Genomic DNA, 12327 nt, shown 5'->3' with positions numbered 1-12327 from the left:
ATTACGTTACTCGTTAGTAGGGATGCCAGCGATTATTCGTTACAGTCTCCATAATCTAAACATATTTTTAAAATTCGATTTTATTTATATATTTTTTTATTATTATTTATGTTTTTTTTCCTGCTTAGTTTCAACCAAAACATAGACTAATGCTAATAATAATTGTAAATGGCCATTGGTCACACCACCAGTTTGTTTTACTGTAGACTTGGAGGAAGCCTGACCTGGGGGGGGGGGGGGGGGGGAAGTCTTCCCACGGCCCTTTTTTTTTTCTCCTGCGGGGGGCATCGAATAATCGATTATTATTCGCCAGGGCTGTCCGATTTTCGATTTTGATCATGGTCAGTTTCTGGCATCCCTACTTGTTAGACGCTTTTATCCAAAGCGACTCACACACTCAACACTGAGGACAATCCCCACAGGAGCAGTTTGGGGTGAAGTGTCTCAGTGACACAACAACATGATGACTGCAGTGGGGTTTGAACCTGAGACCCCCTGATCCCAACACTAGTCCACTGCGCCACACGTCTCCCTATATCATGTTCCAAACAACATCAAGGATTCTCTCTGAAACAGTCTGGAGATCAAAGGCTTTCTCTCTTGCCGGTTATACCACAAGGTGAGTTCCATTTTACTTCCTGCTTCTTCACACACATGCTCTCCAGCACAGGTTAGCTCTGAGTGTTAGCGATGCTAATGTAAACACCGACCATATTACGTCCAAAACAGTCGGGCATTGTTTTTGATAGCAACGTTTCTGATTGGCCCGTGGGTCCACATTTCAGATGTTACGTCATATCGGCAGCAAATCTGGATCAGCTCCTTTTACCCCCCGTATTTGGAGATGTGGGAACCACCTTGTGGTACAAAAGTGCATTTTGCATGACAGGACACGTTTAAAGCCCATATGTGTTGAATGGCGCCGTGTATCAGTGATTACATTGACTTGAGACCAACGCAGGACCCGAAGCCCCTCTCTCCAATTATCAAATTACTTTTGTTGTGCTTTTTCTGGCATTTGGACTATCCGTGTTGTATGTAAGTACAAACCGCCTGAAACTAAAGTAAGAGCACGTTATATTTTACCCAGCGGAGAGAGTCTGTGATGGGGGCGTCGTCCAGGCTGCTGCAGGGCTGCACTGGGAGGAAGGAGTGCACCAGGATCCCACTCCTCCTGGGATCACTGGGAACAAACTGAGGACAAGGAGAAATATAGGAGACGTTAATACGGTTGTTTTCTGTTTGGAAAACACTGAGTGTCCTCTTCCAACATGAGAGTACACAGTCACAAGATGGAGGAACAGAAAGCAGTATTCAATGTTTACTTCAGATCAGCTCCACGTCAGAAATGAGCATGCTTGATGTCTCTCTCCATAGAGGCTGAGTCATCATGTTAATCACATAGCTATCATCTGCCTCAAGCAGTCCTGATGCTCTTCCAGGTCATCTCACATCCTGTCATGTTCACAGCTACAGTTGATACCTTTGTAGCATGCTACTCTCATATCGGAAGAGGACACTCAGTGTTTTCCCAACACTAAACCATTTGGTACTTTATGTTTAATTTGTAATATTTTGATAAAACGACTCACCGCGTCGTGTGCCGTCTCAGATGCAGGGTTCACGGGCTCAGGGTTCAACCACTCCAAAAGGCTGCATCAAACACAACAGTCAGAATGAGGAGACGCTGGATATTAATGTAAACAAAACAACAACTTGTCTACCTCCGAAGATGCAGAAACAAACTCACCAGACATGTTTTGCCTTGGATGACATTCAACGGTTTCTCTTTTCACAATCAATCTACTTTTTCAATTAAGGATCGCCGGCGGTACGCACAAACAGGGTATATGCAGGAATCCTGAAGTCAAATTTAATACCTTTTAACACCTTTTTTTAAGACCCTTTCCATACATTTTAAGACCTCATCGCAACTTCGGTTACATTGGCGACACACTTTACCTCACATTTACTATATTGATTGTAAGATAGCACAACTAAACAGAGTGCAGACAGACTACTGAAGCCTCCTCTCCACATGAACTTTAAGCTGTGAAGGTCAGGTTTAAGGCAGTGTGCTGCTTTGTTGCTTCTGTGCTCTTTCATTCCAGTAAAACTCCTCAGAAACCAGTAGAAACCAGTATTTGACCAATAAACAAAACAATTGACAAAACTTTGAACGATGAAATATATTAAACTTTGGTGAGCTTCAGCGGGGTAATGCCATATAGGAGCTCCCTCACAAATACCCAGGGGTTAAATTGGGCTGGGGCTGTCCCGGGCTAAGCCCGGCACATAGGACGATGCTCTGACGTCATCACCCTCACACATTTGTCATATGTTTACAAAAAACGATATATATGTTAAGACTTTTCTCATTCTTAATATAGACTATATTTTGGGTCGATATGTGTTGACCTTACTTTAAAATAGCAGATCTCTGTTACCGGATATAGTTTGGCTTAGACCCCAGCCCCACGAGGACGCATACAGTAAAACACATACGCAAAAAAGTCTTCCGTTCACACGCATTCGATTCATTAACGTGTCCGTTCACACTCGACCGCTGGAAATGCTGGAAACGCCAGAAACGCTGTAGTACATATGCCAGGCCTGTAAGTGGCGCTGCTGCCGCCACAAAATACACGAAAAGCAGAGAAGAAGACCCCGGAGCATGGTTGCCCTTCTGTTTATTCTCCGCGGTGGACGGCGTGTTCTCCTGCTGTATATCTCTCAGGTAGTCCACCAGCAGATAAACCTCCCCCCCACACAGAGCGGAGCGAGGCAACGAAACTTAAAATAAGAAGCAGCATTTTATGGCACGCTATGCATGGGGCCACCTTGAGGGGGTTTCCCGACATGTTGTTTCAGTAAATTAAAGGGTGTTTCATGTTGTCGTTGCTGTGGACCTTCTTAATACCTTGGGAAATGCCGTTAATACTTTTTAATAGCCTTAATTTTCGCTAAATTGATTTATCAACTTTTAATACTTTTTAAGACCCCGCGGACACCCTGACAAAGATAAGGGATTGCAATTCATTTCCACACAAGAAACAGTTCTAAATAGATGTTCATAATCCTGGTGTTCTGCCACGATAACTATCACAGTTTATGAAAGACAAGTAAACTCAAGTGTCTCAACACTGAATAAAGTAGTTTCTGCAGTTCGGCTAACCGAGCTAGCTCAGCTTGTTGCTCTGATAACTTAACCTGTTCAACCCTGAGCCTGTTTTTCAGGTCTCAGGCTCGAAAATGACATTCCCAGAACAAATGACCATATCTTCTGAAAGGGTTACATTAATAACCTTTTTCTCAAAGTAATGATAAACCTGTGAGTTGGATGGAGAAAAGTCAGAATCAATATAGATGTTTATTTTAAAGAAAATTCAGATTGAACTTGGTAAAAAACTGTAAATTATAGTGTCCGTCCAAAAAATATTTTGTACTTATAGTGAAACTAACCTTGGATGATGGATTAGTAGACTAAAAGCTTTAGGAATCCAAAGTACAACATATGGTAAGTACCCCTGTATCAAGATTGATGCAAAACAAGTGATATTTGACCTTTTTAGAGAGGTTTAGCAACAAGAACTCCACCCCTGAGGTGATTTGGGTGGAAATGGGGGTTTGACCGTTTCTCTGGAACCCATTGGTCGATTTTGGTGATTGACATCTCTTTCTGACCGTTAGAGCCAATAGAATCGAAGGGGAATGTCCCCACTCACACACATGGTAAAAAAAAAGGTGGGGGCTTTGCTCAGAGTGAAGCTATCTCTCGCTCTGACATCTGGAAACGGAAAAGCAGGTTTATTGCTTATGGATTATCAGAAATCATTCAAAGGGCCACAGACACATTGGATTAGCCTATGGATTAACTTCAGCAGCATTTTTATCATTTTAATGCCATTGAAGACCACTTTTGACCAGACTACGACCAAGGTAGGCCATGTTGCCGGTTTTAGCTACCTAGCGCCACATGTTTTGATGTCTGTTCTTGTTAATATCTTCGCGAGTTCTTATCATCGAGTGATGATGTATGTACCGATCGATTCTGTGTCATCTCACGATCAGATCAATGGGTTGGACGTGCAGCTACGATAAGTAATAAGGGTATTATGAGTGAGTTTCCGTGCAACACCCCATTTTTCGCTCGTGGCTAATTCATAGGCTCAGCGATAGCTTTGTGGGTTTAAAAAAAAAAAGATCAGTTAGCTGAATTTCTTTGGATATAAAACATTCATAGTTTAATGAATATTAAGAAGCCCTCAGACGCCGTTTCCTGCAGATGACGCGTTTCCTCGGTACCGGGGGTGCGGTGTAGAAGAGGTTAAGATCCAGACGTCCGTGACTAAAATCCGGTTAAACATCTTTGCCTCATTACTCAGCATGTTTGTTTGTTTGTTTCCTCAGCTCACCGCGAACAAGCCCAGTCCGTTTCACTCTTCCACCTTTTCTCCTCCGATCTCCACCTGCTGAAACAAACAGTGAAAACAACAGCGCAGACACACAAATGTACTTTCCACCTGTGTGTGTGTGTGTGTGTGTGTGAGATTACATTGACGCTGCAGTGTTACGTAGACATGGGTTAAATGTTGGGAATAAGTACAGATCATTCATTCCTTTTACCTTGTTCCTTCGTCTTCAACCTGACTGCTCTCACAAAGACCTTCAGCTCCACTTCTCTCACTAATAAAATACAAATCAAGACAAGTTAATAAAAAATCTGATCTTGATATTTACAGCTCAATTAACTGGGATTTACATTTTAAAGGGCATCAGTCTCACCTCATGCTGGTCAATGGGTGCTTGTGCAGAGTCTCAGGCTCACAGTGTGAAGGGGTTAATCTGTGGGACAAAATACAATATCTCCTTCTTACTCTCGGAGTGCGCCATCAAACCAAAATGCAGATTATCCCCGTAAAATGTTAACGTGAGGCCGGAAAACAATATCTCTGTATATCTCCAGAAATACGAGTATCGAGCAAAGCGTCAGACGGCAGAGACGGCTTTGTTTTTACGTTGTTGTTTACGTCCAGGGCGCCATCTTGTTTACGGGCGCCGTGTTATTGTGAGAATTTATATATCTTATAAACAAGATCAGCGCCACCGTACTCAGACCAGAGGTGGGAGTAACGGCCCGTCTACATTACAGGCATCAAAAAATCTTGAAGCTGGGCGTGTCTGAGGCTTGGCGATTTCTCGCGCCCAAGGCGACCAACAACCAATCAGGAATCTCCCGCCCGCCCCCGGCATCCAAAGCAATAGCAATGTTACAACAAAGTAAACTGGATATAAAATCCCCAAACAGGCGAAAACCTACCAGTTCCACCCACTGTCTCTGCCACCTCCCTCCATGCCTGGCTCCTCCGGTTTGTATCCCGGTAAATAGTTCTGGTCGTAAAGAACCGGGTGATTTGCTACCGTAATTTCTCGTTTGGAATATGAGGAAATGAACTGCGGTCTGGCTCTCCCAGCTTGCACGCGGTTTGATTGGCTAGCGCTTGTACTGGCGGGATTTGCATAAACGGGATTTGATTGGCTGATGCCAGCTTCGAAAGCATCGGGAGCATCAAAAGTTGAACATTGCTCAACTTTTGATGCTCGCGATGCTTGCAAAGCCATGCTCTCCACAATGCAGTTCGGCGAAGATTCAAAATCTTCAGTCACCCCATTCAAATGAATGGGCGAAGCGTTGAAAGCATTTTTCGACGCCTGTAGTGTAGACGGGCCGTAAGTCCTACGTGTGCAAGTCATGTGCAAGTCCCAAGTCACTGTGGTGAGAGTCAAGCAAGTCATACGACATTCTGATGAATAATCCCAGTTTCCGCATCAGTTAAAAGACAGTGGTTATGAAAATGGATTCAACCCACACTATGGTCTTCATTACATACACAGTTAATCATTTGAAATCTAATTTAGACCGATGACGATCATATTAACCCCAGAACTGCAGACGTTATAGCGAGGACTCAAAAAGTCTGTTCAAAAAGGCAGAATTCCAGGTAAGAAAATCATATATTAGCAATTACACATATTTCATTTAAATGTCTGTTAACACTAGAACCGCCAACAGCGTCAGCGCCTACAGAGATCTCTCCCTCTCTCCCTCTCTCTCCCCTTATTGGTTTTGGCTAGACTAGTTTGACTGAAAGACTGCACTGTAACTTTTATCCATGTATTTTTTCTTTTTATGTTTATTTTATTAGCTTTTATTTTTACTGACTGATTTTAAATGCCATTTTCTTAATGTCTTTCGTTTTTTGTAAAAGCACTTTGAATTGCCTTGTGTTGAAAAGTGCTATATAAATAAACTTGCCTTGCCTTGAAATGTTCTATATCATCTGATGACTAACAAAAGACTCAAATGTCAACAGTTTTCATTGACAAAAATGGACAAAAATAGTTAGTTTTCTTTGACTAAAATGCTCAGACTTTTAGTCGAATAAACCGCTGTCCGAAAGAGCCATTTGTAAATTAGAGTCATTACTAAAGTGCCGGGAGCTTACACTTCCTTTTCTGTGCTGGAAGCTGCAGTCGTCTCTTCAGGTGGACTTTCTTTTTGCTCTTCATGCTCACTCACCTGGGGAAAACAAACACAGAAACTTCTGGATCTACACTTTTTGTTCAGGAATTACTTCCCAAATTGAACAGGTGAAAAAACAACAAGCAACCTGACGGCTAGGGGTGGGGGAAATAATCGATAGGGCATAGTATCGCAAATACACAGACGCCAAGTATCGATATTTTATTATATAAACCATTCATATTGCAAATCCAAAACGTTTTTGGTAACAATTGCTTTTTCAATCCACGAGATCAGTGCTTCTCAAAGTGTGGATTGTGAGCGCCCCCTAGTGGTCCGCGAGTATATTGGTAACATTTCACATTTGAAATAAATAAATGAATTAAAGTTTTCCGCACTCTCGCGGGAATATCTCCGCAATGGAGCGAGCTTCGATTGCATGACATAGCCCAGCACAACACCTTCATCACACTTGCTGCCACTTGTTTGTACCATTTTCAGGGGATTTGTAATCTGTTCTAGAAAAACTATGCGATTTTGGATATTTGTGGAGTTCGGTGGTCCGCGAGTGTTTTTTTTATTGGTCAAGTCGTCCTTGGTATGAAAAAGTTTGAGAAACACTGCACTAGATGGTGCTTTTTCTTGTGCAGTCATGGGTAAAGTCAGCGGGAATAGCAGGAAGTTAGTTTAAACAAAGATTTAAAAATATATCGTAATACTTAGCATATCGTAGAATCGCGATAGCATCGTATCGTGGGGACAACCACATTTGTTTGCACTCCATTACAGTACAAGAACATTTTAAACGAACACCACCACAGGCCTCTAGGAGTGTAGACCCCTGAGGATATATCTCACCACAAAGGGGGCAAAGCTTGCTTTCTTGTCCATGTTCAATACATGACCGTTAGCTGGCTGGTGAGTGATATAATAGCTACTTGCTTGTTGTACCAGTATGTTGCTGCTAAACGGTGCTAACTGTATCCCCTCCTCACAGCTGTTGTCCAATCTATTAGAAAACTGCAGAAAACCATCAGGGCTACAATTATCCGATTTCAACAGAAAACTGGAGTCTGGTGGCTTTGAAGATACTACAGATTGCAGCTTCAGTATCTCCGTCACAAAAGGCTGTCTGATAGCAAGGTGTTACGGCTGCTGCCTTCCGGGTCGTCTTTATTGTATTAATCTGTGTGGTATGTAAAATGGACTTCAAAGCCTGGGGACAACCATCACTCTGGAGGCTCTGTGTTGTGGGACAGGTAGTGTTCTGTGTTTAGCGTAGTATGTGTGTGTAAAGAAGATCCAGGTTAGCTTAGCGGTTAGCGCCTGTTGATCAGTAGCAGCTGTGTTGTGTTACAGCTTTTTCAGTTTCCTGTACCACGTTCCAGTGAGGTTTTTGTTTCTCTTTTGGGTACTAATTATTACTGTGTATACAAACTCCCTTTGAGTCTCTTTCTGTTGGTTGTTGTCAACCGATATCTTGGTCCTTTGTTTATGCCAGGCTGCACGCCTTTATCATTTTGTCACCATTACTGGACTATAATAAATCCCTATAACTATTACCAATTCCAACTGGTGTGTGTTGCACTTCCTCATCCCTAGTGGGGACGTAACACAAGGTAAAGAGGTACAAATATTCTAAATATAGCCCATACTTAAACGGGAAAAGGTACATCCCACTCTTAAATGATTACGCTGTGGTTTTTCAAATTGGGTGTTGAAGCCATTTGGCATTTATATCTTATTTATATTTATAATGAAATATCATGAATATATGATGTTTTATCATTTATATTTATTATTGTTTTGATTGGTGACGTCACAGGCGTGTTTTTTTTTTTTTTTAAAGGTGCTCACGATGAGTGGAAGGCAAACTATTTATTAACCGCACGATAGAGACCGCATGGTGATTTCTGGATGAGAAAATGTACCCAAGATACGCCGTTTGGCTTAGAAACCTTTTTTTTTTTTTTAAGAGTTTTGTTTAGTATTTTGGCCATTTTTCATTAAATAAAGGCCGATATCTGATCATTAATGTGGATGCGCGTTGATTTTTCTGATAACATCGAGTCAGGCCAAACGTTGTGTGTTGTAACGGTGGTGGACTCATCAGAGCACAGTGGGCTCATAGGGAGGGGGGGGGGGGGCAGGAGCTCCAACAAGCCGTTCAGGACAGAGAGTGAATACACAGACTATACAGAGATGCTGTTTGAGAAACCAATGTGAGTTTGGAACATTGAACAATGTAAATCTATTCTAGTAGACCTCAACGATGGAACTATGATCAGGAGAAATGGCCATGATGTTGGATCTTTAAGCCTTTAAACGGATGTTTTGAATGTTCCTGTTGAGTTATCAGTCTGGTCTAAAAGAAGAACCAATGACTTAAATTCAGTGTTTCCCCAATATAGCGCCGCTGCTGAAATATGCACGCCGCTGCTAGGGGGCGCCAGCCTGTAAGATGGTACTTCTTACAACAACAACAATCCAAACTATCCCCTTCAAAGCTGGGCTCAAACACTTCCTGTGTGCGATGTGTACTCACAGTGGGAGACGCCTGCTGGAAGATGCTGCCAGGATTCAGAAACTTGAGGAACCTGTTGGGTCGAGGAAGTGTTCGGTCAGTATCAAACGGTGATAATAAAATAGATATGGAAGGTGTAGTGTAGTATAGTGTGTGTGTGTGTGTGTGTGTGTGTGTGTGTGTGTGTGTGTGTGTTCTCACCTGAACAGACTGAGATCTTTGGTCAGAGCTGCAGCCAGAGACGAGTCTGTGTCCTCCGACGAGTCACTGAACAGGAGAGACGCTGAGTTAACGATTTCAAGATATAAATGAAACTTCCTCTGCAGGGAACACAGGGTTTGCAGACCATTTACATGCACTAAAATCTATAGAACACACTACGTACACTATGAAGTGTCTCTACTTTAAAGAGTCCTCTCCTGCTGATGTTCAGGTGTATATCAGTGTGTAGTGTCTCTACTTTAAAGAGTCCTCTCCTGCTGATGTTCAGGTGTATATCAGTGTGTAGTGTCTCTACTTTAAAGAGTCCTCTCCTGCTGATGTTCCAGGTGTATATCAGTATGTAGTGTCTCTACTTTAAAGAGTCCTCTCCTGCTGATGTTCAGGTGTATATCAGTTTGTAGTGTCTCTACTTTAAAGAGTCCTCTCCTGCTGATGTTCAGGTGTATATCAGTATGTAGTGTCTCTACTTTAAAGAGTCCTCTCCTGCTGATGTTCAGGTGTATATCAGTATGTAGTGTCTCTACTTTAAAGAGTCCTCTCCTGCTGATGTTCAGGTCTATATCAGTATGTAGTGTCTCTACTTTAAAGAGTCCTCTCCTGCTGATGTGCAGGTGTATATCAGTATGTAGTGTCGCTACTTTAAAGAGTCCTCTCCTGCTGATGTGCAGGTGTATATCAGTATGTAGTGTCTCTACTTTAAAGAGTCCTCTCCTGCTGAGCTGACCTAAATGAGTGCTCACCTCTCTGCAGGAGCAGCAGCAGCGTCCGGACCTTTCTCTGACAGATGTTCCTCTGTGACCTTTGACCCGCTGCCTTCTTCAGGGGGCTGCAGCTCATGTTGTTGGCTCTGAAGCCGCAGCGAGGTCAGCGGTGAGGATGCTTGGCTGTTATCCAGAGGACTGACGGAAACACCGTGAGCAGAGCTGCTGACCTGAGGCGCAGTCAGACCTGAAGCAATAGCTGAAACAAGAAGCATCAGATCAGAGTTTATATAGAGTATGTGTGTATATGTGTGTGTGTGTGTGTGTGTTTACCAATAGGAGACTTAGGCTTGCTTGAGACAGTCTGGGTCAAGATGCTGGAGGACAACATGACAGGAAGCTGGTCCTCCTCGTCCATCTCTCTGCTGTCAGCTGACTCTCGGCTGTAATACGCAAACTTCTTGGCCACCAGATCGTCGTTCAAACAGATCTGGAAAGAAATCGCCAAAATCTGGGTGTTTATTCTCCATAACTAAATATTAGTGACAACAGACTAAATGATATACAAGAACTGTCAAACATAGCCAGGAATCAGGATGCACTTCCTGTTCCCTGAATTGAAAAACGGCAGTTGCTAACAAGTGTCTAAATGAGACGACTAAACGTCTTCACGCCCAACATTAGCCTCCTTTAGCTTAGCGGTGGTGACGTGAAGTCATGTGACCGTGCTGTAGTTCCTTTATAGCCCAACATTAGCCTCCTTTAGCTTAGCGGTGGTGACGTGAAGTCATGTGACCGTGCTGTAGTTCCTTTATAGCCCAACATTAGCCTCCTTTAGCTTAGCGGTGGTGACGTGAAGTCATGTGACCGTGCTGTAGTTCCTTTATAGCCCAACATTAGCCTCCTTTAGCTTAGCGGTGGTGACGTGAAGTCATGTGACTGTGCTTTAGTTCCTTTATAGCCCAACATTAGCTACCTTTAGCTTAGCGGTGGTGACGTGAAGTCATGTGACCGTGCTGTAGTTCCTTTATAGCCCAACATTAGCCTCCTTTAGCTTAGCGGTGGTGACGTGAAGTCATGTGACCGTGCTGCAGTTCCTTTATAGCCCAACATTAGCCTCCTTTAGCTTAGCGGTGGTGACGTGAAGTCATGTGACCGTGCTGCAGTTCCTTTATAGCCCAACATTAGCCTCCTTTAGCTTAGCGGTGGTGACGTGAAGTCATGTGACCGTGTAACCCAATTTTCTGCAATATTAAAAATAACGGAGAAATCCCATTGCTTTTTTTCAAAGACATCGGGGAGAATTTTAGGATTGGCCTACAAAAACACGTCATCCCTACACCACTTTATTTCTGTATAAAGCCCTCGATTAAAACATAATTTTAACATTTGAGGCTCTTTTTCTGAATAAGCATGACTTGCATAACCCAACACAGAATAAGGAAGTCACCTTGATGCTTCCTACAGTCAGGTAGAGCTCTATGGAGGTGGAGTCGGCCTCGGATTCAAGCAACACGGCCTCAGTCCGAGTGGAAGCTGATGAAAAGGAATATTTAAAAAAAGGCAGGGAGGTAATCTGACATAAGTCTGTATAATAATATATGTACAGGAGCAGAACTGTTTTCCCCCCCGATCTATTTGCAATGTTGCTCACCTTGCAGCAGGCTGTGCATGTAGAGAGTAGAAGAGCTGTCCCACCGAGTGGATGCACTGCAGCGAAACAGAACATCAAGCTGAAAGTGGGTTTTATAGCAAAGTACTAATATCTGGACACGTCATAACAGAGATAAAAGCTGTTCTTTTTTATTATACAGTTCTGTAGCGATATGCTCGGTTGGCTTTCAAATCAAATGTTATTCATATTGTCCAATATCCACGACTTCTTACTTTCTACTTCTTACATGTTGAACTCAAATACCTGTACTTTCTACTTCTCTCATGTTGAACTCAAATACCTGTACTTTCTACTTCTTACATGTTGAACCCAAATACCTGTACTTTCTACTTCTTACATGTTGAACTCAAATACCTGAACTTTCTACTTCTCTCATGTTGAACTCAAATACCTGTACTTTCTACTTCTTACATTTTGAACCCAAATACCTGTACTTTCTACTTCTTACATTTTGAACCCAAATACCTGTACTTTCTACTTCTTACATGTTGAACCCAAATACCTGTACTTTCTACTTCTCACATGTTGAACACAAATACCTGTACTTTTTACTTCTCACATGTTGAACTCAAATACCTGTACTTTCTACTTCTCACATGTTGAACTCAAATACCTGTACTTTCTACTTCTTACATGTTGAACTCAAATACCTGTACTTTCTACTTCTCACATGTTGAACTCA

General features: G+C 42.5%; 1 protein-coding gene across 1 annotated transcript in view; it reads right to left on the bottom strand.

The window, feature by feature from the left end:
* tdrd12 (tudor domain containing 12) overlaps positions 1-12327 on the bottom strand; it is a 64395-nt gene that overhangs the window by 36287 nt on the left and 15781 nt on the right. Inside the window, exons 7-18 of the mRNA XM_071203394.1 lie at positions 11625-11680; positions 11421-11506; positions 10304-10460; positions 10010-10229; positions 9249-9314; positions 9069-9120; positions 6507-6580; positions 4786-4845; positions 4627-4686; positions 4416-4472; positions 1593-1653; positions 1087-1194 (exon numbers count right to left, since the gene is read on the bottom strand). Coding sequence (XP_071059495.1) covers positions 1087-1194; positions 1593-1653; positions 4416-4472; positions 4627-4686; positions 4786-4845; positions 6507-6580; positions 9069-9120; positions 9249-9314; positions 10010-10229; positions 10304-10460; positions 11421-11506; positions 11625-11680 — 1057 coding nt within the window. The remainder of the gene's footprint in view (positions 1-1086; positions 1195-1592; positions 1654-4415; positions 4473-4626; positions 4687-4785; positions 4846-6506; positions 6581-9068; positions 9121-9248; positions 9315-10009; positions 10230-10303; positions 10461-11420; positions 11507-11624; positions 11681-12327) is intronic.

This window comes from Pseudochaenichthys georgianus, chromosome 6 (genome assembly GCF_902827115.2).
Source record: "Pseudochaenichthys georgianus chromosome 6, fPseGeo1.2, whole genome shotgun sequence".
NCBI lineage: Eukaryota > Metazoa > Chordata > Actinopteri > Perciformes > Channichthyidae > Pseudochaenichthys > Pseudochaenichthys georgianus.
This window is presented reverse-complemented; position numbering and strand designations above follow the sequence as displayed.